Source organism: Chelonoidis abingdonii, chromosome 20, assembly GCF_003597395.2.
Source record: "Chelonoidis abingdonii isolate Lonesome George chromosome 20, CheloAbing_2.0, whole genome shotgun sequence".
Classification (NCBI taxonomy): domain Eukaryota; kingdom Metazoa; phylum Chordata; order Testudines; family Testudinidae; genus Chelonoidis; species Chelonoidis abingdonii.
Genome location: NC_133788.1, coordinates 15,563,634 through 15,588,196, shown reverse-complemented (window position 1 = coordinate 15,588,196; position 24,563 = coordinate 15,563,634). Strand labels below are relative to the sequence as shown.

Below are 24,563 nucleotides of genomic sequence, written 5' to 3'. Positions count from 1 at the left end.
GGGGGGGGGGGGGGGGCAGGGGGCTCCCATCATGTGTGTGCCTCCTCCCCTCCTTCCTCTGCAGGTGGCAGCTCTGCCACTGCCTCACCCTGCCACCAGCGCCACTCCCTTTTGTAGTTGGCAGCGGCCAGCGAGGGAGCGCAGTGCCAAGCGGCAGGGCAGTCGCCCGCTGTCCAGGGCACAGGCAGGGACGCTTTGGAGGAGGTGTGCGGGGTGGCAGGTAGAGCCTGGGGAGAGACCCAGCCCCGAACATTGGTGGAGCTGGGCCCTCATGCCCTGAATTTGCTGGAGCATGGGCATCACAGGCCCATATAACTTGCTGCTCCTGCATGCCAAGGGAATCAGAAGTTTAGGTCCTGAACTTAATTTCTTCCTTCCACGGACTGCCAGCATCCAGAGAGCTCCTTCTCTCAATAAACCCTGTCTGAGGAATTGAAAGAGCAACACTGAAGGGCTCCATGTCTAGTTACTCTTGGATGGAACAGATTAGAATGATATGGAGGGGGGAGGGAGAAAGGAAGAGAAGAGGGCTGCCAAAAGGCTACCAAGCAAAACCTGCCCAATGGTTTTTCAGACCCACATAAAATCAACATGTACATTTGAACTGAGGTATTTTTGAGATCGTGACTAAAACTAGTTCATCCTTGGAAAATCTCTCTTTAAATATTGCACATGTAACATTAAAGTGCTTATATCTTACACAGGTACATTTTACGCAGTAATGGCAAGAAGACAACTCTAGAATTCTCCTATGCATTAAAGTGAATGCGGGAAATATTTTCACCTTATTCCTGCACAGAGAACAACAGAGCCTATAAAGATTAAATGGCATGTATATGTATATTATACTGTGTCTATATAGGTACATACAGATATACAGAGCTGCTAGAAACTGGAATTCCCACTATAAATTCTGAAATATCAAAAAAAAATTGTTTCCAAAACTGAAGAACTGAAATTTTTGAATTTCCCACAGAACAGGAATTCCAAATTCACAGACCTTTTTGAAATGTTTGAGGGCCCTCCAAAAATCCTGCACTCCGGATGCCTGGAGGCTGGGGATTCCAAGCAGCTGAGATCCTGAAAGCCCCGCTTTTGAGGTAATCCACCTAGCAGGTTGGAGCCAGGGACCCTGGAGACTCTGGCTTTGAGGCAGCTTTTCTGGTGGGCTGCCAGAGATCTAGGTCTTCTAGGCTCCCTGTCAGCCATATTGCAGAGATGTTGGGAAGCTTGGAAGCCAGGCCTTGTGGGCTGCTGAGAGCCCAGGGAGCTCCCAGACTCACAGCGCCTTGTCAGCCTGCCAGGTGACTAACCTGGCAACAAACCAGGTAGGGTTGTGACAGAAACCTGCCTGGTAAGCAGGGTTCCATAGGAAACCCACCCGGGTTCTGTCAGAACTGGGATGTTTCCAATGAACGTTTTGATTTAGATTAACTTGCCTCTTCCACTGGAAGAATGTTCAGTTGGAAAATTTCCAGCCAGCTCTAGTATGTCTCTTACTGTTTATTCTGCTTTCTAGCTGCAAAACAGTCACTAGTACCCAAACACTGAATTCTAGTTTATGTTTTTAAAAACAAAGCCAGGAGAAAGATGTGAAGAGATTTAGGATTAGCTAAGTAAAGTAAAGGTTTTTCAGAATAAGAGTTAAGACTTCCAAAACTTTTACAGTTAACCTAGCACAATTTATGCTTCATTTTTCCAACAGGGAGTAGTTGATCTTTCTTTGGGAAATATCAATGTTACTCCTAGATAAATGTCAAGGCTGTGGAACTTAGGTGAAAAAATAATCGTGTTTGCTGTAAAACACTTACTAATGGGGAAACCTTAGAAATAAATTAGCACAAATTTTGGTCAAGATAAGGGTTAAAAGAGCTCTACCGTAAACTAGGGTCTGAGCTTCCCAGGTTAAGCAATGCTATATTCAGTAGTGTTCCAGGGACATCCTTAGGGCGGATTTTAGTATGCTGTGGGATGGAGTCTGGTTGTGACAATTCCCATCGAGTCCGTATGTGAATGATGGACTGCACGATGGCTTCGCATTCCTGATGCATGAAGGTGAGTGGTGTGCCTTGGTTGGCAATGGTTAAGGTGAACTGGTTCTCATCAACTAGACATATCTCCTCAATCTCAGAGGCATAGTAAATGTCGTTTAGAAACACTGTCTGTCCCAGGACTCTTGTTCGATCTGCTGATGTTACCTGCACAGCGGTAGACCCAACCTTAGAAAGGAAAGAAAAAAGTATCATTTAGTAGCTGTAGCTAAGAATATGAAGAATGAACAAGATCTGTTATCACCACTTTTTAAAGAGGAGGATGAGTAGCTGAAATCTAAACGATGAACAAGTGATATATTTACCAGTGTGATGCATGAACTATATTGGTGATTTCTCCCTAAGACTTAATGACAGTAAAATAGCATGCAGGTCTATAATTCCAAATTATACATAGCAATTCGATAGGAAGGGTGTTAAATGAGACTTACTTTAATAGAAACTTTGGTGTCTTTGTGGGCGAGTTTGAGAGCATTGTGGAATACTTTCAAGTCTTCTTCCAAAGCCAAGGTAGCAGCAGGAAGTTTCTGCTGGTCATGTTCAATGTGTTCTGCCAATTTCCCAGGAGAGTCTATGAAAATAAGTCTTTTGCTGCCTTTCAGGCCTGTCAGAAGCCTCTCGTGGTATTTGGTGTATTCTCTTACCCAAGAGTTGCAGTTGTAAATATAAACTGCTGAGACATTTTCATAAGCGAAGCCTGGAAACACTACAAACCACTTGGAAAGGAAGTCTGTTTTAAAACGATTGCTGGGCCCGGCGTGAGTGAGGTCCACTACAATCTCATATGGCTTAGCATAGTATGGCTTCAAAGTTAGAAGGACATGGTATATCAATAAATCACCATTGATCTGACCTGTTTTGAACCTAAGAAAAACAAGAAAAAACATTTCACATATTGTTTCATGATTTCTCTTGGTTACGGTAGGAAAAAAAGATTTAGCTTGCATGTAATCCTATACCAACTCCAGATATTCCAAAACAATTGCACTGGATCTGCAGAGACCATGTAGGCAATAGGCAAATAGCATCCATTACCATTAAGCTTTAGCTCATCCATCGTATTGGAATCAGTTTTAGTATGGACAGAGAATTAGAAGGCTGACTCTGAAGTTATCCTCTTTCTTTCTGAATGAGTTCCAAGGCTAATGTATAGCCATGCAGCCCCAGAAAGAGACAGAGAGGACCTCTATTTAACATTTCAATTGAGGAAAATATGCTGTAGAGCAATGGCACATCAACTGCACCAAAATTTGTTTACACATAAATAATGCAGTTTAGATTCTCTCTCTACAAAGTAAAGGGCAACATTATCTCAGCAAGGATTCCTCATCAAACGCCAATGTATTCACTTTTCCGCACTTGCAAATTACACCCATGTTGAAACATAAAAAAGGTAATTTATAATAGCGACGCTGCCCTAATTAAGCATCTTCAGGCACTTCCATTACAAACCCTCTTTTGAAGGGTCTGCAACTCTCACACTGCATTTGCTTGGCATCCGACTGCCTAATTGGACGTAAGAGTGGCCAAATGAATAGTATAAATGTGCCTTAGATTTTCTGAAAACAACTAAATCTTTCAGCTAATTTAAGGCAGTTTCTGTTTAGTTTTTAAGTAAAGCTGCTCTGCATCTTGAGAAGGACAGTTTCCTTCCAAAGTTAATCCAGAAGATTTTTAACATGGCAGATATAATTTTACTAGGTATCATTAACCCAAATCATAGTCAAACTCCACAGTAGCTTGTGGAAATCTGTGACACTTCTACCTGCCTACAGCATCTCTGTGCTACCATCACCTGGACTCTTCCAGCAAAGATGGAGAGTCTGCAAAGACAGAATTCACAAAAATACATGCAATAGAAATAAAAGTTAAACAATATTGATTGGACTGGAGACATCATTTTTATATAACACATAGGGAAAATAATCTGGTATAAAGATAAACATATATATGGTGCAGCAAGTAGAGAGTCTCTGCCCTAAAAACAGATTTTTTTTTCTATTGCACTTCCTGTCATTCTGAGAGCTAATTTGGGCAAGTTAGTGCTTTCTTCCCCCCTCTAACATGTCACGGGTAGAGCTGCAGTGGAAAGGAAATGTGTCATCTCTGTGGTTTAGTTTTCTGAGTGAGGAAATACAACTACATATTTTAGTTAGATTCACCTTTTTTTTTTTTTTTAAATCATCATCTTCTAGTCCATTTGTTTTATATTGCTGGTCGGTTGCATCCCAACAAATATCAAGAAACTGTGTTATTAAGTAACAGAATAATTTGAAATTCAACTCTGATTTTGACCACACTTCTGGCAAGGTAGGTTCATATTTGCTTTCTTACACTTTGCTTCTGAGTTTGTTAGAATTTGTAGAAAGTTATAAAGCAAAAAATGTTTTCACAAAACATCACACAATTCACTACAATGCCCATGTCTGACAACTGCGATCAAGAAGTGAAATACTATCTTTTCCCAACCAGCCAACTTAGCTTGAATACAGGAAACTTACCAAAATACAGATGTTATACTATGTTAAAGGGGTTTATATTTCAGAGTCTGAAGCAAGCATTAAGAGTGTCAGTCACTAGTTAGTCCCATTGTGCCTATATACTGCAGATCTTACTATATGCTGACAGAAGATCCTATCTATACCTAAGCACAAAGGGGTTAATTAAAGAGAAAGATAACCTTTAATTATCAATTCCTTTGCTTTTGTTACTTTACATAAAACCATTAACATTTTGTCAACAACGTTTGTTTATTTTTAACAGTACATTTGGTCAGAAACTCTACAATTAACAGTGGGCTCATTGTACTGTCAGTGGAAGTATGCAGAAGCACTGCTGCAATTGTGTAATGGAAACATTAGGTGTTTGAGATACTTTCATTTAACAAATGGAACTGTACAGGGCAGATTCATCTCAAATGGCTAAAAATATCTAAAAAAGGATATGCCATTCCACTAGGGAGTAATTTACATGTTTTACTTCAGTTTTCTCCTTCTATTTTTTTGCCACGTTACAAGGCATCTTTTACAAACAATCTGAACCATTTTGAGATAAAAATCTTACCCCGCCTGCATCTTATATGACAAGCTAGTTTTCTCCTCAGTTTGAAAAGGAGGAAGTCCTTACCTCAGAATTAAGTCTAATTTTAACTTAAATATGAACTGCAGAGAGAAAAACATTTGTGCCTTTTACTACTTCTTTATGATGTATAAAGCCATTCAATCTTTTCTTCTCTCTCTCTCTCTTTTTTTTTTTTAAATCACAGTAGACATACCAGGAATATTAAGTCCTCAATTTCTCCGCTTTCTGGAGGACCCTGGCATGTCTAAAGGACATCACTATTCAGCTTTTACAAAGAGGCCAAAATCCTTTAGCAAGTTTACTTTTCTATATATTTGTGATTCAATGCATTAGGTACTATTGTAGTTATGTTACAACTTTTGATTATGACTGAAAGTAAATAGATCTTTTTTATGATGCTTTGAGTGGAAGAATTTTGTTCAGCAGAATAATCTTTAAAGCAGAAGTTTAAATACTTAGTGGCTCCACTAATTAGGTGTCTGGACCCTGGAAAAAACATATATAGAAAGTGGGGTGGTGGCCTTGGTGGGAATACGGGGTAAGTGGGAGGGGGCAGTAGGATGAGAAGGGGGGAGGGGGAGAATTTGGGACGTGCAGGGCTGTAGTGGCCAGAGAAAGAGGTGACTTTCCTCAGCTCCAGGGCTGCAACTGCCTGGAAGAGACCCCCCTCCTTCCCAGCCCCAGCTTGGGGGCTGCCACAGCAGGGGGGGGAAGGGAATATCCATTGCATTAGAAAGGTTACACCACCGATATTAATACATGAATTGTGTGCTTTTATTTGTAGAACAAAAAAAGTTAATTATTTTTTTTTTTAATATAGCCTTTTATCAAAAAGTGCTTTACAATGGTTAGCTAACAGTACAAACAACACCTGGAAAGATCAATAAGTGGTCCAATGAGACCCTCAGCAATTTTCAAGTGGTCTGTGAAAAAAAGTTTGAGAACCACTGCCTGAGATTCAGAGGGGTAGCCGTGTTAGTCTGGATCTGTAAAAGCAGCAGAGAATCCTGTGGCACCTTATAGACTAACAGACGTTTTGGAGCGTGAGCTTTCCGTGGTGAATACCCACTTCGTCAGACGCAGGTAGTGGAAATTTCCCAGGGTCAGGTATATAATACTAGCAAGCAAGGCTAGAGATAACGAGGTTAGTTCAGTCAGGGAGGGTGAGGCCCTGTCTTAGCAGTAGAGGTGTGAAAACCAAAGGAGAGAAACCTGGGTTTCTGTAAATTGGCTAAAGCCCATTACAGTCCTATTGTTTGAGTTCGCGCCAGCTGAAGTGGTCAAATTTGGCAAATGAACTGAGCTCAGCAGTTTCTCTTTGAAGTCCTGGTCCTGAAGGTTTTTTTGCTGCAGGAAGCCACCTATAAGGTCTGCTATATGTGGTGTCCATGGTGAGGTGGAAGTGGCGCGCCTACAGGTTTTTTGTAATATTGCCATTCCTGATATCTGATTTGTGTCCATTTATCCCTTTTCGCGTAGTGACTGTCCAGTTTGGCCCATGTACATAGGCAGAAGGGGCAATTGCTGCATTCTGATGGCGTATAATTACATTCGGTCGGACGTGCAGAATGTGAATGAACGCTAGTGATGGTATGCTGATCCTGGTTAGGTCGCTGATGGTGTGCGCTGGTGTTAGATATGTGGCAGCAGTTGGGCATCCGAGGTTTGTTGCATATGATTCGGTTCCGGAGCTAGAGTTACCTATTGGTACGGTGTAGCAGTGCTGGTGGAGAATAAACGTTTTCCAGTTGGCAGGTTGTCTGTGGGGACAAGGATTGGGGCTGCCACCCACCAAGACTCCGTGAAAAGGTGTGGGATCATATGGTCACGGAGGTTGTAGATCCCATGATGATCGGCGTTGGACGGGTTTTAGCTGGGGGCTGTTAAGGAATGGCCAGTGGAAGTCCTGTTTGTTTCTTTCCTGGGCTTTGTCTTTGCAAGTAGGCAGGCTTCCTGGGTACACGCTCTGGCTCTGCATGATGCTGTTTCCTAATTCCTCGTGCGGGTATTGGTAGTTTGAACAATGCTCTTGGTGGAGGATTTGTAAGGTGTTTGGTCTCTGTGCCTGAGGGGTTAGAGCAGGAGTGCGTGTCGTACCTTCCAGTGCTGGCTTGTAGACACTTGGAATATCGTGGTGATGTGCCCAGGGATGGGAACTGGCAGGCAATGAAAGGTAGGGCGTAGCGGTCAGGTAGGTTTTGATATAGGAGTGGTGTTAATGTGTGAAACCAGACTCAAGAGAAACTGTGAACTTCAGTTCATTTTGCAAAAATTTGACACTATCAGCTCTGGACTCAACAAAAAGACTGTGAATGGCTTGCCACACACTCACAGAACCAGTTTCTCTCTCCCTTGGTTTCAAAACAACCCTCCTACTGCTAGAAACAGGGCCTCAGCACGCCTCCCTGACTGAACTAACCTCGTTATCTCTAGCTGCTTCTAGCATAATATATATCCTGCGCCCTGGAAATTTCCACTACCTGCGTCTGACGAAGTGGGTATTCACCCACGAAAGCTCACGCTCCAAAACGTCTGTTAGTCTATAAGGTGCCACAGGATTCTCTGCTGCCTGAGATTGTTTTCTCCTGTATTTCTAAAAGCAGAAGCGATTGATTCAAAGGTGCAACTTTGTCAGCTTTAAAGAGAAGGAGCTATGACAGTAGTCACTCATTTCCACACATAGAATCATAGAAGATTAGAGTTAGAAGAAAACTCAGGAGATCATCTAGTCCAGTCCTCTGCTCAAAATAGGACCAATCCCAACCAAATCATCCCAGCCGGGGCTTTGTCAAGCCAGGCCTTAAAAACCTCTAAGGAGGAGATTCCACCACCTCCCTTGGTAACCCATTCCAGTGCTTCACCATTCTCCTACTGAAATAGTATTTCCTAATATCCAACCTAGACCGCTCCCACTACAACTTGAGACCATTGCTTCTTGTTCTGTCTTCTGCCACCATTGAGAACCGTCTAGATCAGGGGTAGGCAACCTATGGCACGTGTGCCAAAGGCGGCACACAAGCTGATTTTCAGCAGCACTCTCACTGCCCGGGTCCTGGCCACCAGTCCAGGGGGCTCTGCATTTTAATTTAATTTTAAATGCAGTGTCTTAATTTTAAAAACCTTAGTTACTTTACATACAACAGTAGTTTAGTTGTATATTATAGACTTATAAAAAGAGACCTTCTAAAAATGTTAAAATGTATTATTGGCACGCGGAACCTTAAATTAGAGTGAATAAATGAAGACTCAGCACACCACTTCTGAAAGGTTGCCAACCCTTGGTCTAGATCCATCCTCTTTGGAACCCCCCTTCAGGTAGTTGAAGGCTGCTATCAAATCCTCCACCCTCACCCACTCTTCTCTTCTGCATACTAAACAAGCCCAGTTCCCTCAGCCTCTCCTCATAAGTCATGTGCCTCAGCCCATGAAACATCACTCAGTAATTTGAAATGTCCTTCCCCCCTGAACTTTTCTTCAATTTTTTTCCCCCGTAAGTCTAACTCTGTAGAAATCTGTTCAATAATACTGAAGACCAAACACAGAACACCTACTCTTTTGGAATTTAAGGAGCTACGCTCTTTATAACATGCCCAAAATACATGAAGTCAAGTTACTGCAAAGAGAGAGTTGTCTAACTATAGATATAGCATCGGCCTAACATTTCAACAGAGCTCCAATTCAAACCTTCAACAACAATACTATATTTTTATATTTTTACAGGTAACTACCTGATATGAACATGTCAGTGACAAGGCACTGTAAGTCACATTTTGCTTTCACTGTTGCGACCATCTTCTCATTGTGCTTGCAAATCAGAGCGAACCACACTGAGCATCCCAGGGCTAAATATAAGAGCTATTTGAGTACCATTACCCAAAACATAAGTGAAAACCAGAGTACCACTGAAGCCAGTACAAATCTTACAACGCATGACACTTCAGTGACTACTTTTGAAATGCAGACAGCCGCCTTTCAGTCATCAACATTTGGTCAGGAACCTTCAACATCTTCCCCTGGTTTTAATCTTACTTCTGCAGTTCAAGACCCTTTGACCACCACCAAGCCCCACATTACAACAAAAACTGAAAATTGTGAAGAAAAGAATAAATCTCTGATACTCATTTGTTTCATTATAATAGCAGTGCTTGTTCTTGCTTGCACATTTCTATTTCTGTCAACTGTGGTAATGGCAAATAAGATTTCGTATCTCAAAAGAGCTAAACAAGGCAAGCGGATGCCCAGGGGTAACGGTGATTTTCTGGTTACTAGCAGTTTATGGCCAGCTGGATCAGATACATGGCAGAAGAAGTCTAAAGAGCTAACAGGGACTGACTTGATGATGCAAGACCTGATATCAGAGACAGCTATCGCAGCTCAAAAGAAAAATGCAGTTGAAACAACTGAGAAACTCACGAGTGGAAGAGCTAATCATCAGAATAAAGAAGAAGCATCAAAACCATGTGACAGCATCATAACCAATTTTATAGTTGAGATTTAAGTAACGCTCAGATTCCTAACAGAGACAACATTGCAGCCTTGAAGTAACATCTTAGTGCCACAGGAGAACCAGGTTCACATCCTGGATTTGGTTTTCCACTGCATAACAATGGGAACTCTATGCAGTAGCACACAGCTCCATAGGAAGGAGCACCCCAACTTGTGTGCGATCAACCTTTCAGTCATTTAAAACAGTATCCTGCATTGTTTTAAAGGGAGACCTATCCATTACTGCTTTGAAAGAAATTGGTGGGCAATGGAGCTGAGTGGGGATAAAGCAACAAACATTTAGGATATTAGGGCTGCAAAAGGAACCCCACAAAGGTCATAGGGAGGGACCCCAATAGCCTAGTAGGTACAGAATCTGCAAAGTGCTATTTATGGGTGTACGATTGTTTTTTTATTTTAAATGAAGCTCATTTCTCTCTGATGCAATCAGTGACCCACAAACCAGTAGGCTGGAAGACCACTCTGATATTGCAAACAGAATTCTCAAGAGCTCCTAAGCACATTTTTGTAGATCAGAGGTTCTCAAATTGTGGTCGGTTGAACACTGAAGGTATGCTGAGAGCTGGCTGATCAAAAAGGGCTATCTCCTCCTCGTTGCCATCTGCTAAATTATATTAAGAAACAGTTATAAATAACTAACAAGCAGGAAACTGCTGTAGTTGTTAGAGAGATGTTGCATGATGACAAATGGGAGGAGAGGGCCATGAATGGGGAAGTGTTCCCTCAGACCAACTCTACACTAAGATGTGCTCTGGATTGTGAAGACGTCTGAGCACCCATATAGTACATGTTGTGTGAGTCAACCTCTAAAAAAACTAGTATTTTCAGTTACTTGTGCTGGCATTTGTTTGGTTGCAACTAACTTTAAAGCAAATATACTGTACAGCCAAGATACGATTTCTGGTCTTGTTCTTGGCCATAACACAAGCCTACTTTGCTTTTGAACTAAATTAAAGTCAACTGTATTTGCTGAGCTTTAAGTTTGTAAAAAAAATATATAAAATTTGTTTTACATGTAACAGAGTTGGAGTAAAACTCTCACTGTAACACCAATAAAAACGTACAATAGATTTTGAAACAATCTGACTCATTCATAATTATAGTATATAATAGATTGGGGTTTCTATTGTAATGAAAACTTCTAGAATATTAATTCTCCAAAATGTTTACTAAGGGAAAAATTACAATGCCTCACTGGAGAGTGAAAAAGAAATGCACTTAAGTAGTTTTTTTTTGTTGTGGATTTGCTCGTTTATAAGAACGAAGATGAAATTTTACTACTTTAATACAATGAAACCTGCACTAAGGACTACCTACCAAGAACTACTCTAACATAAGACCATTGCTACAAAGTGTCCCTAAAGATTTCTTTGAGAACCACTTCATCTTTTAGCTCCTCTAAGCTGGTCTTTTGAATGGATGTTTGTAACAGGTTTCACTATACTAAATATTCACTACCCTGAGGAAACTGGAGAGGCTTCTTGTCTGTGCACATTATTTCTATACCTAAGCACAGATCAACTGTTTCACAGATACGTCACTTAATTCTTGGGATCTTGAAAAACCAAACTAGCAAATTTCAACATTTTCCTTGTTGTTCTAGATATTAAGCTACAACAGTCTACAATTGTGTTAGCAGGGCACTTCGGCTTGTAAAATGGAAGTCAGTCACTGGGCACAATAATGCAACATTTGTATATATCAAATTACTCATCATTTCACTAATCATAATTGTATACAGATACGTGATAAAATATTTAAGTCACACCACTTCAAAATATGTGCTCCCAACTGATTAATATTTGTATTGCCACAAAGGGAAGAGATATTGCTAAGGAAAAATTTCCTCCTTCCAGACAAATGAATGGACATATAGCAATTAAACATCTGTACTAGGATGGGACGTAGAGGCCTCACACAGGTTACTAAGCCATTGTGCTAAGCGCTGTAGAAACACAGCAAATAATTGTCCCTGCCCCAGACAGCTTGGAATCAAAATACCTATAATATTAGGTCAGACACACTCTAAAGTAGTTAGAAAAATCATGAGGATTTCCTGGGTGGCACAGTGATTCATGTACATTAGTAGATTGCGTACAGGTATGTTATATTTTTCCTACGTGTTTAAAACGAAAATATGAAGTCTTGCAAAAATCATTTATGAGACATATTAAAAGATGACTTCGAGGAGCTACCTAAAAAAGTTATTTTCAACAAAGACAAATTCTCCAGTTCTGAAAATGAACTGATATGCAGGCTTGACCTTTAGTCCAGAAACAGCATGTTAACTAGTTCTGTTGAACTGGTCTGGCAAGTGTTAAAAAAACCCCCCACACACTGAGGGTAGCTCCTGAAAACTAATGGTTTGGCCTTTCCAAACTCCCCACACATTTCCTATCTATAATGTATATATTTTGACACAAGAAAGCGTTGATTTTTAACCCTCAGGAAAATAAGGACATGTAATCTATTTTATGCACCAAAATCAATCCTCCTTCACTGAAAGTCAACTTATTCCATCAAGGAACCCAACTTGGAATGAATATATATAAACCCTATTATATATACTAATATTTCTACTTACTGCCTCTGTTCAGCCAGAAGTGAGGGTCAGGGGTGCAAGTCTACAACTGCAAACACTGAAGTTTTATGCACTGGAATTCGCTGCTGCTCTTCTGGCTAGGACGGTGGAAGGAGCAGACTGTGGTGCTTCCCTTGGTTTCAGGGAATTGAAAGATTTCACTGTTATTTGTTCCCTGGATCCCTTGGGGAGCAAATATCACCTTAGTGTGTTGCCTTATCCCCTCTGCTTCCCCAGACCCGCAGCACATAACTTTCTGTAGGAGTTGGATAGTGAAACTTGCTGCTGCTGTGCAACTCCCACTGAAGTCAGGGGAGTCTTTCCATTGGCTTCTAAAGAGACTGGATCAGGACAACATTACAGCTCCCCGGAGTGCAAAGATGCGGTCCCAGTCCCCTCTACCAGCAGAAAACATGAAGAGAAAAGCCACCAGAACTGTTCAGCTCCAGTTATAGCAGAACACTGTTTACTATGAGAGTCTCATTTAAAAAGTGATTTTACCATATGCCAGTTCTTTCATATGCATGTAAATGACATATACTGCACATTACTTTTTCAAAAAGTCCCTTGAGTCAGTGATGTCTAAATTGATATGAAACAAATATTTAAGGAGGAGTTCCCTCCCTGCTCTGCATATAAAATATAAAATGTACATACAGTCTAAAAACTTACTTCTATGATTTGACTATTGTACACCCAAAAACAGCACTCCTCTGTACATTTGCTCCTAATCCCCTCTATTTCTGAGAGGTACTCCAACCTCTGTTAATCTACAAGGATATAGTAGCTACTGTCCTGCATTTTTTTGCAGCATTCAAGCACCTGACGCTGATCAAAAGGAGCCCTGCGGATTTCACAGAGCACAACGCCTCCCAATTGCAGTCACACAGTGTGGCCTATTTGGAACAGTATCATTGAATGTCAGGGTTGGAAGGGACCTCAGGAGGTCATCTAGTCCACCCCCCTGCTCAAAGCAGGACCAATCCCCAGACAGATTTTTGCCCCAGATCCCTATGTGGCCCCCTCAAGGATTGAGCTCACAACCCTGTGTTTAGCAGGCCAATGCCCATAGGAAAGTTTTTGATGTGTTTTTAGCTGCCTTTTAATGCAATTTAGGAAACGAAAATACGGAAGGACCAGCACCATGTGATCAGCCAGCTCTCCACATACCACCATTTGAGAACTTCTGATCTAAATCATCGTTATCTGAGCCTCTTTGAACAGTAATAATTGTTGCACTTCACCAGAAAAGCACAAAGTACAAATAAGATTGTTAGCCTCAATCCACTTCCAGTTAATATACAGAATTATCATTGCTCATGTTTTCTCTACAGACACAGGCATATAAACATTAATACTACTAAGCATTATTTTTTTTACATTTTTTTAAAAAAACAACATCATATTCCAAATTTGGTCTTCAAGTATGCAACTTTTGAACATTAATTCTTAGTCATCTCCCTAATTTTGACACTTCCGGCAGCAAGTGTTGATAAACTTCCTCTTTTATGCAAAAAACTTTCGATGTGAGAACAGCGGACCCTTTTAGAACTCTTTAATGTGCAACACCCATTCTGATTGCTTTAGTTTTGTAATAGCAAAATGTTAACTTAATATGTGAAGCCTTTTTAATACAAGAGACATTATTGTACAGGTAAGGAACAGTTTTCACATGCTAAGATTTAACTCCTTTGGCTACCTAGTTGTTGATCTGACATTAAACAACTTGTATTTTGCAACCTGATGGTGTAGAATATTTTGTAACGAATTCATGACTCGTGTACAGTATTCTGTCTTAGAAAACGGTTTTCTTCGATGTGTTACTGTTCTGAAGATATCTCCATGCTGTTAAAATACTGCTATTAGAACCAATAATTCTCAAAACCAAGTTCAAAGTCTAATCAATAGTTAATTTTAGATTACCTGGAATTTCCCCTGTGAATTTTTATGTTAACAGCTGTGAAATTTTTTAATCGGTATCTTACTGAGCTCTGATGAAGTCCACATGTAGAGAAGGAGACCAGAGTAAGCACGAATGAGTGAAATAGTTTTACCTGTTGCAAGTCTAAACATTAATTCAGAATTCTGACATGTTCTGAGAAGTTTTAACTTACTGCCTGGATGTGTTTATACTCTGGTAAACACTAACATGTACATGAAAACATCTGTGTTTTTATTAATTTTATGCATACTGAACTGAGTTCTCAACATTAATTTACCAATAAATGTTCTCTTCGTGCAATTTAAATATGGAAGGTATATCAAAAGAAGCAGGATGAATTGAATATTGAATATGTGCTTTATTAATCTCATCATTTAGACTGATGCTCTGATGTTTGAACTTTAAATGGTAATAGCAAAAAACTCCACTCCATTACTGCAAGTGAATTTACATTAACATTTTACCTCTGACTCCAAAAACCATTATGTATTCAGGAGTCCATTTATAACAATGATCTACTGTTGAAATTCTAGTTCCATGCCAGTAACTGTAGCAGAAAATCATCATTTTAAACAGATATGCTCCAAGTATTAATTTATAAAGAGAACTGAGAATCCAAGATAAAGGTTAAAAGTGCTGAAAAGAAAGTACATTACATTTAGGGATGTTCTTGTAACTAACAGATGTTAAACAATGCAAAATCACTGTTGTAATGAGCAGTTTAATTTGCACTTAATTTCCTGTTTACAAGTGAGGATCTGAACTTTTCAAGGAAGCCTGACAATCCATACAGATCACTATTCCAACCTTTTCTACAATCTTCTCTCCTAGTCCTTTTTTGGCAGCTTGGAAAGAACATTGTGGCTGTTCTCTTTTTAAACAAAACCACACAAGAGGAAGTTTAGGATCAATGAGGTCAGAAGTCTCCCTGCTCCTCCTCAAGTCAGTCACAAACCTGACATTTATTTCAACAGAAGCAGACATGGTGTTTTAAAAGAATAGTAGTTCTGCCATTCACATAGCTTTACATCAATCTTGCTGTTGGTAGTCAAAAGCAAATTACTGAAGATAAACAAGAATTATAAAACAGAAATATTATAACTCTGAAGTTTAAGCTGACTGTATTTTATTCTCTTTTTACTGCAGAAGATAACGTAACACACTGCATGTGATCAGCAGAAGGGAAATGAACACCAGCTACATAATCCTAATTTTCTTCTATGGACAATTGTGGAGATAACTTTCTACAGGGATATAGAGGCCTCCACAGGGATATAGAGGCCTCCAACAAGCCTATCAACTATTTTTCTGACATAATCAAGGAGAACATCTGTTAGTCTTGGAAAAAAAAGGAAATACAGCTCCCAGGTTCTTGTACTAATCAGATGAACTTGACATCTTACACAAAATTGAAGAGCCATCAGCAGCTATCATGACACCTCAGACCACTACAACAGAAGAAAGTGAATCCACTGATGGGAGCTGGATAGCTGCACTGTTAATCGGCATAATTTTGACTGGTATGATGATAGTTATTATTATAATTCTTCTGTGGAAATGCTCAAAAAAGCCAGCTCGAGTTGATCCAAACTGGGCAGGTCGCTCTCCATTTGCAGATGGAGACACACCTGATACCTTTGTGGAGAATACTAAAGAAATGGAGCTGGTCACAAAACGTACCTCAGTTCTCTCTATCTTGCCATGGAAAGTTAACAAAAACACTCCCCTGGATGATTCTAAAAGCTCTGAATCACAAGAAGGGCCTGAGAAGCCACCCAGTTGCATCACAAAGGAGAAGAGCAACCCATCTACCCCTACACTAAAGAGAGACTCTGGCCAATTAGCCGCCAACATTTCGGTTTCCTCTTCAAATATTAACACTGGGCCCCCACCTCCTGTTTCAGATGGACTGTGCGATGTATGCGACCCTTCACTCAACCCAATCCTTCCGCCACCTAAATCACTTGATCTGCCACCTCCACCTGACAAAGGCCAGGAGAATCATTGTCCCGAAATCAGCAAATCCCCTGAATTTCAATCAGAAGCACAGAGCCACTTTCCCCCTCCTCCTGACTTGATCAATCAAGATACAGTAAAGGGAGGCTCTGGCCCATTAGCTGCCAATGTTTCGGTTTCCTCTTCAAATATTAACACTGGGCCTCCTGTTTCAGATGAACTGAGTTATGTATGTGACCCTCCACTCAATCCAATCCTTCCCCCACCTGAATCACTTGATCTGCCACCTCCACCTGACTGGCTTAATGAAGGGCCGGAGAATCACTGTCCCGAAATCAGCAAATCCCTCGAATTTCAATCAGAAGCACAGAGCCACTTTCCCCCTCCACCTGACTTAACCCAGCAAGATGTAAATTAACCATTGCTGCCACCACCAGCATGGCCAGACCCTGGATAAATTGAAGGAGACTGCTTCGCAACATACTTCACATCCTTCTTAAAAGTATTTTGAAGCAAATGATTACGTGAGAAGTGGAGATAGACAAGAACTATATGAAGTTACAGCTTTTATTAAATATCAGCTTTTTACAAATGGGAACTGCCTACTGATCTGTTTGAAACTAATCACTTCAATACAGGGTATGGACAGAACCTAAAAGAAAAAAAATGGGACTATGTATATAAATGGTGGATTTTAAAAGCTACAGAAACAAAAATTTCATATATACAGTTTGCAAAATGCAATGAGTCCAGCTTTGTAGAAAGACAGCTTCTAACTTTTATGTTCGCTTTTCCGGGCTGTATAACTTGAATTGACAGTCACTTTAGCAGCACACTTCACATTTAATTTTAATAAAATGTTTGAATACAAAGGCGTCTCGGTGACTTGTACTGAAATTAAAATTCACTAAATTTTCACTTGATTAAAACACAAAACCTCTGATTAGAAGCAAAACTCCAATGCCTTAACACACTTACAAACTTATGTTTTCCATATAAATTTAGGTTTATTTACTGTATACTACTTGGCACTTCTATAGCACATAAATGAAGTATCTCAAAGCATTTCAACAACTAGCCCTCATAAAGTCCATCCAAAAGGGAGAGGAACCAATGATTTGAAAACTGAACTTATTTACAATAGGTGTTTAGTTGCCAGAATCTCTTCAGTCTTTTTTTTAAAATATCAGGGTTTTTTGCAGCCTTGAGGTCTATTACAAAGATTGCCATCTGTAAGAGAATTAACCCTGGAAAAGTTATTTACAGTAAAAACACTGAGACCCTATCAATGCTAATTGTGGCTCCATCACACTGGACTAATTCAAAAGGAGTCTAGTAGTCTTCTCTCTCCCACCCACTTGAAAGAACAATTACTAGTGTACAGACGGTAACTTTTTGCTAGAACAGTAAGAAATGTTAACTTTGATTAACAATTGCGTTCACAAAGAGGAAGAAGCTTTATATTCGTAGCTTAGAGCAGAGCGCGAGGTCATTGTAGGTTTCCTAAAAAAGCTCAGCCAAGGCTAAATACTTATCACTGGGGCATGAGCCTATTGCAGCGTTTACGCTTAAGAAATTTTATAAATGTTAGTTCAGATAAAATTGATTTAAACTCTATTCAACATTTAAAGATCAAGACATACAAACAAGGTCTATTCCAGGGGGTTGGCAACCTATGGCACGCGTGCCAAAGATGGCACGAGAGCCAATTTTTAATGGCACGTGGCTGCCTGCTGGGACTCTGTGTGTCATTAAAAATCATGCCGACGCGGCAAGCCGTGGGGTCCGCGGTCCTGTGCCGCAACGCTGGCCTAGCGCAGCAAACCGCCGGCCTCTCCCCTGCCTTCCCCCAGAGCCCTGCTGCCACCCGTGCAGAACTCTGGGGGGCTGGGGCTGTGCACTCCTGCGGGGTAGCATTTGGCTCCATGAGGAGGGAAAGACTCTCCCCGCTCACCTGGAGCCCTGCTGCTGTGCGCACAGCACTCTGAGGGGCGGGGCGAAGCAGGGCTGCGCGCCGGGGGGTGGCGGCGGCGACAGGGCTCTGAATGAGCAAGGAGCCTCATGGTAAGGGGGCCGGCTCCGGGGCGGGGGTTGGGTAAGGGGTAGGGGCAGTCAAGGGACAGGGAGCAGGATGTGGGGGGTGTATACTGGGTGAGTCGCTCGGCCCACTGCCAGTCTGGGGTCCCGGTCACCAGCCCCACACAGCCCGCTGCCGGTCTGGGGTTCTGGCTGCCAGACCCTTCCCAGCTGGGGTCCCGGCAGCAGGCCCCACTCAGCCCACTGCCGGCCTAGGTGAACAGAACCCCACACCAGCAGTGGGCTGAGTGGGTCAGTGGTGTAAGATCAACATTTTAATTTAATTTTAAATGAAACTTCTTAAACACCGACAATCTCATTTTAGCAGTTGAAAATTAAATTTTATATATGCTTTCAACTTGAAAGTATTATGAAAGACTAGGACAGTATAGTTCAAGAAGGCTGAAGCAGAGGAAGGAAGAGTTAATTTGTAAAGACATTATTACAAAAGTGTAGATTAAAACGAAGGTACCAAGACCATAGCAGATATGAACAGCAGTTGTAAATAGGCTTTTAGGGGGAAAATCAGCAATTAAGCAAAACTGAGCTATAGAAATTCTACTGGCTGTTTTGTGTAGTCAAACTAACAGGTTTTATTTTGATGGAGCCACATCTTGAAAAACATGCATGTAGAGAAGTTTAGTAACTCAATTAAAAACCTATTTTGTTGAGCATGCACCCCTTGCAATAAATTTGAGTCAGCACCTACAACCGCTCTGCAGTCCTCCGATGTAGTGCTGATCAGGTGGTTGCAGAGCCCCTGCTAACAGCAATACGATGCAGCTGGAGAGGAAAGCACAATCCACAGAGAGGAACTGTAGCTACTCTCCAGAACAAGGCAACCTCTAAGCATAAATCTTTCAGAGAAATGATGCACTGATACTGCAGAAGGGACTGTGGTAAGTGTGGGGTTTTTTGGTTTGTTTTTAATTGCAAAAATCTACTGCAAAATTAAAGATACGGAAATAAGACTGAAAATACTGGTCTATAACAATTGCATGCACCAGAAATTTGCTGCAGTGACAGTCAGATTTCATTCCAACATTAATTCAGGTTTCAAATATACATGTTGGCTAGCTTTAGAGAAAGGGAATAAAGTTATATAAAGGAAGAACATTACTAATGTCTATTTTGGAATAGAGATGTGGAATCCGGATTTCAGGTTTCAAATGAGTTTGTAACAAATTATCTAGAGGAACTTCAACAAATTTCATTAGGACAAATACAGTGTGCGTGTGTGTGTGGGATTGCTACATTACTGCAGAGATTTTTAAGGGAGATCCATTTGACAGCCATTTTTTCATCCATCTGTGTAAAAGAACACATTATTCCTAAAATAATATAGGCTTCAAATCACTAAAAAACAAAGCAGACATTGTATAACATTTGGAATAGACTTGCATTTTAGAAAGAAAGCCCTCAATTGAGCTCAAGGGGGAAAGGGAGATGAAAAAATGAGTCTCATTCTGCCAGACACATGCCTGTAAATGGAGGGATGTTTTGTAAACAGTTATAAAAAGGACTATACCACAAAGGGTATTTTTAGAATTTTTTTTTTTTTACTCAATTTCTCCAGCAAGCCATCAGTGCAAAGATGACCCTTACAAATGCATTAAGTATATTATCTATATTATAAGGGTGTCACTTTGGTATATTTAATTTCAGGCAACAATGGAATACCAGATACTGAAAACACGTCCTTGTCTACTGGTCCTTCTGATTTTTATTCCCACTGTTCTGTGCATTTGTCCTTCTAAGTGTACGTGCTCAGGAAACAACAGAAATGTGGACTGTTCCGGCAGAAACTTGACTACATTGCCACATGAACTTCAAGACAACATTACATATTTAAATTTGTCTTTTAATCACTTTGTTGATCTTGATCATCAGCTGACCCGGTTCACCAATTTGAGGACCCTCGATATTTCGAATAATTGGCTCAAGAACATTCCTGCTCATCTGCCCAAGTCTCTATGGGAAATATATGCCATGGGTAACAATATTAAAGTTCTTCAGAAACTTGATACAGCTTACCAGTGGAATCTTAAAGTGCTTGATGTTTCCAGGAATATGGTAGAAAGAGCAGTACTTATCAACAATACATTGAGCAGTCTCAAGTTTCTCAATCTCAGTAGCAACAAACTTTGGACAGTTCCAACCAATATGCCCTACAACATAGAGACGGTGGATCTATCAAACAACTTCTTAACACAAATACTTCCAGGAACACTGGTGAGACTGCTACACCTTACAAACATTTATCTGCACAACAACAAGTTCATGTATATTCCTGACAAAGCTTTTGACCGGCTCTTTCAACTACAAGTCATAACACTTTTTAACAACCCATGGTCATGCAACGATAAGCAAAATATCTCTTACTTGCTTAAGTGGGTGAAGGAAACAGCAGCCATTGTGATAGGGTCTCCATGCCTCAATCAAACTATGTCTTGGACTAATGGCACACCACTTTTGTCTGCTCCCACAGTTACAGATACTAACCTCACGGGTAAAGGAACAAAGGCAGCAGAAACGAATGGCTCTCCAATGGCAACTGACTCAATCCAAGTGACAAAAATACGTGAACAATTTCGAGCAAATGAAGTTACGTTAAGTGCTACCTTAAGTCAAACTGTATTATTTACAAGCACAGATAGACCATTACTCCTCTATCCAGAAGTTCCGACTACTCAAAAAATTAGTTCGCATGAAGCAGCAGCCACACACACTATCTACATTAAAAATTCAACTGATATGAACTCAAGTATGATGAGTTCAATGGGATCATCCACTACTCCCATGACCCTAAGTATTACCAGCAGAATGCTAACAAACTACTCTAAAATGCCTCCACAAAGCACAGCCGTTACCTTAAGGAAAGAGGAGTCCACCACAAATATTTTTAATACTCACGCGCCCTCCAAAGCAAGCATTTGCGAGATGTATTCATTCTATGTTGCAATGCTTAACGCAGTGGTAATTCTGATTGGCTAAGGGCTTGCATTTTCTTCTGAAAATTAACACGTGAGAACTAACTGGAGGAAATCCATTCAAGTCTAAGAGTGAATCAAATACAAGAAATTCAGTTTTGAAATTGACTCTGCTCTAAAGAAAGTAACCATTCTAACAGAAAAAAGTGCACAATTAATGTCTTGATACTAAGCTGCTACTTATTTTAATGTCGTACTGAGTAAAACTAACCTATCAAATGCTTTGTTTTTATGAAATGTGCTTATTTTGTATTTACATTTTTAATTTTCCTTGCACAAAAATAAAATATCAGAATTTTATGTACTGGTTTTATGTATGTTTTGTCATTAAACATCCAGAAAAAATAAAAGGCCTGTAACAGATCTGCTTTTTCTTGCTTGATTTGCCAATCAGCGATTCTTGTAATACAGCTGTGCTGATACTCTTAAGTTAAAGTAAAACGAAAAGGAGGATGAGGGGGAATAAAAAAAACTAAACCTGTTTCACTAAGCAAAAGTTATTTGTGGAAATATGGTTGGCACGTACATGTCTGTTTACTTCAAAAATATGAAACATATTTTAATATGAATGAAGAGCCACAGTTTTAAATGCAGGAATTAAAAATAAAATTATTTTGGTATTTATTGGATTGGGGAAAAAAACAAGGACGGCAGCATGGTCTAGTTGTTCAGAAGGAGAAGTGAGTGTTGAAGGAATGGTTTCTATTCCTGGCTCTCTCACTGACCAAACTTGGGCAAGTCACTTCACCTCTGTGCCTTCAATTCCCCAGACTGTAAAAAGGGGATAATACAGACCTACTATGACATTCTTGGATAACAAGCAGGACAAATAAAAAAGTGATTGCTAAATGTAATTCGTTTACATTTATTTCAAGCACATCTCTAGCAAACTAAAACCACTTACTCCATTACACTTAAAGGAAAATCATTACATGAGTGGGTCATGATGTACCTTCATACCCATTTTGATCTGCAAAATGGACTGCAAGCAAATTTACCTATGCAAGATTACACAGCATATGTCAATTATAGTAAATATCTGATGGTCAACTAATTAAACAGAAGAATGTACTTATTTGTCATTGAAACAAACCCTTGTGTTTTGAGAGCCATTAAGGCCAAGGCAGCACGAAATTTAAGAGGAACTGTCTAATTAATTTTGTCTTATGTGCCCACTTCCTTGTCTCAAGAGAATGAGCTCATAATTTAGCATGAGTATTCTATTCTGCACACTACTGAGCAGTTATACTTACATGCATGGTTCCACGTACTCTGCTGCTGAGTAGAGCTAAATTGTGCAGCAAAGGTACTTGCTATATGCTATTGAAGGTCTGCAGCAATGCGAAATACAGAGAAAAACTACTGGAAAACGTTTTACTGAATTTGTAACTAAGGCTATGATTTTTTCACGGAGGTTGCGGAAGTCACAGAATCCGTGACTTCCAGCAACCTCCGTGAATCCAGCCCCAGAGGCTGGGAGCAGCAGTGTCTTCACGCCAGCTGCAGAGCGCCCTTGTCACCAAGTAGGGTACCCCGCAGCACCCGGCTGCCAGGGGCAGTCCCCCCTCCCACAGAGCTCTGAGACACCACAGAGGGGGTGGGGAGGGGCAGAGTTCTGAGTGGCCCCATACCTGCCCAGCCTCTGCAGGCGATGTGGGTACCCTGCAACTCAGCTCCCCATTATGTCATGGATATTAGTAAAAGTCAGGGACAGATCATGAGCTTCCATGAATTTTTCTTTATTGCCTTCGATCTGTCTGTGACTTTTACTAAAAATATCCATGACAAAATCTTAGCTTTATCTATCACGATCACTCAATATTTCAATATTACAAGCCTGTGTTAATGTTTGCCCACACATTTCAGGCAGTTGCTCAATTTCCAGCATGCCACAGGATCCAGCATGAGGGTGCAGCAAAAGCCAGGGGACCCCACTAGAATGTAGTTCAGCCTGCTATATTCACATTTGGCTGCTAGATGAAGGATATAGAACGTTTACAACCTTCCTTTTAGCTACCTGGGAAGTGGAAGGAGGCAATGGAGAGGAGCACTGTGGGAATGAAGTTGGAAACAAAAGCCAGGCACTAGGGGATAGGGAGTAGCTGGGAGGGGCTTTCAGAAGTGCTGCAGAAGGCATAGTCCAGTTCCTTGAATTGAGGATACAATTGGAAGCCACTGGTCTGCAGTGCCTTTGTCAGAGAGGCTGGTCAGGGGAACTCCACATCAAGATTGCACACTGAAAACAGAACTGCCTCTGTCTCCTTTGTAGAAGAGGAAGAGGCTGGCAGGAAGCGGAGTTCTATTTGCTGTAAGTGCACATGCTCCATGCCAGATGCTAAAGCAACAGAGGGCTGCAAATTTTTCATGAATAACCATCTCTGCCTTGGAGCTGCTATCTAACCCCCCCATTCCCTGTCCCCTGAACCTCTGCCCTATCCAACCGCCCCCTTTTCTCTGTCCCGACTGCCCCCCCACTCCTGAGAACCGCCCCCTGCTCCTTGTCCTCCGACTGCCCCCGGGGACCTCCTGGCCCTTATCCAAGCCCCCGGCCCTGTGGCTGAGGGGGAACAGCAGGTGTGGGGTCCGAGGCTAGCCTTCCAGGCCAAGACCTATGGGGCCAGATGTAGCCTATGGGGTGTAGTTTGCCCACCTCTGCCTTAAGAGCTTACCATGTAACTTCAATGACTGCATAAAATCAGGGCCAACAGAAGCGTCTGACCAACCCTTCCTATCTGCCACTGAGGCTGATGTAACAGCTTTATCCACTGGTGTCAATAGGCTTTGACCAAAATTTTACCTCAAGTCTACTCTCACATCATCAGGTATATTCCAGGCCACTGGCCAGGACATTTAATAGATGGCACTGCCAGCAGCACAGTGATCCCAAGCATGCTGATGCATTAGCTTAGTACCAATGGGGGAGAAAAAAGAGACACCAACCATCCATCACTTCCTGAATCAGGTATTTCTTGGAAATCTCCCCTTCACATATACTGGTCAAAACCTGCTTAGCTTGTGAGATACGACAGAGGTCACAGAACAAGGCGAGATGACTGGACACACCTCGGCTGCAGTCAGAAGCATTCTCCTAAACTACATAGGCACTAAACTAGGTCAGATTACAAAGGATGAATATAGGCAAACAACATAGGAATGCAGGGGCAAGATTAGAAAAGCAAAGGCACAAAATGAGCTCAAACTAGCTATGGGAATAAAGGGAAACAAGAAGACTTTTTATCGATACATTAGAAGCAAGAGGAAGACCAAGGATAGGGTAGGCCCACTGCTCAATGAGGAGGGAGAAACAGTAACAGGAAACTTGGAAATGGCAGAGATGCTTAATGACTTCTTTGTTTCGGTCTTCACTGAGAAGTCTGAAG

At 41.0% G+C, this 24,563-nt stretch overlaps 4 protein-coding genes across 7 annotated transcripts in view; 3 read left to right on the top strand and 1 right to left on the bottom strand.

The window, feature by feature from the left end:
* NF1 (neurofibromin 1) overlaps positions 1-24,563 on the bottom strand; it is a 172,856-nt gene that overhangs the window by 40,225 nt on the left and 108,068 nt on the right. For all 3 annotated transcript variants that reach the window (XM_032779402.2, XM_032779404.2, XM_032779403.2), the window contains 2 exons: positions 2,483-2,915; positions 1,879-2,219 (listed from right to left, as the gene is read on the bottom strand). In XM_032779402.2, the coding sequence (XP_032635293.1) occupies positions 1,879-2,219; positions 2,483-2,915 (774 nt within the window). The remainder of the gene's footprint in view (positions 1-1,878; positions 2,220-2,482; positions 2,916-24,563) is intronic.
* Positions 4,045-13,151, top strand: EVI2A (ecotropic viral integration site 2A). Of its 2 annotated transcripts, none has more exons than XM_032779410.2 (2): positions 4,045-4,365; positions 8,853-13,151. In XM_032779410.2, the coding sequence occupies exon 2, from the start codon at positions 8,866-8,868 to the stop codon at positions 9,628-9,630; it is 765 nt and encodes a 254-aa protein (XP_032635301.1). In that variant the 5' UTR covers positions 4,045-4,365; positions 8,853-8,865; the 3' UTR covers positions 9,631-13,151. The 2 variants fall into 2 exon arrangements, with proteins under 2 accessions (XP_032635301.1, XP_032635300.1); XM_032779409.2 differs by having other exon boundaries at positions 4,047-4,361.
* EVI2B (ecotropic viral integration site 2B) lies at positions 13,537-16,989 on the top strand. The gene is made up of 2 exons (XM_032779407.2): positions 13,537-13,873; positions 15,308-16,989. Exon 2 carries the CDS (start codon positions 15,594-15,596, stop codon positions 16,533-16,535), a length of 942 nt encoding a protein of 313 aa, XP_032635298.1. The 5' UTR covers positions 13,537-13,873; positions 15,308-15,593; the 3' UTR covers positions 16,536-16,989.
* On the top strand, positions 18,699-21,546 carry OMG (oligodendrocyte myelin glycoprotein). The gene is made up of 2 exons (XM_032779406.2): positions 18,699-19,092; positions 19,859-21,546. The coding sequence occupies exon 2, from the start codon at positions 19,865-19,867 to the stop codon at positions 21,185-21,187; it is 1,323 nt and encodes a 440-aa protein (XP_032635297.1). The 5' UTR covers positions 18,699-19,092; positions 19,859-19,864; the 3' UTR covers positions 21,188-21,546.

What these genes read in the sequence shown, in the direction of transcription:
- EVI2A (XM_032779410.2), top strand. Translation starts at nt 8,866, where the DNA reads ATGAACATGTCAGTGACAAGGCACTGTAAGTCACATTTTGCTTTCACT.
- EVI2B (XM_032779407.2), top strand. Translation starts at nt 15,594, where the DNA reads ATGACACCTCAGACCACTACAACAGAAGAAAGTGAATCCACTGATGGG.
- OMG (XM_032779406.2), top strand. Translation starts at nt 19,865, where the DNA reads ATGGAATACCAGATACTGAAAACACGTCCTTGTCTACTGGTCCTTCTG.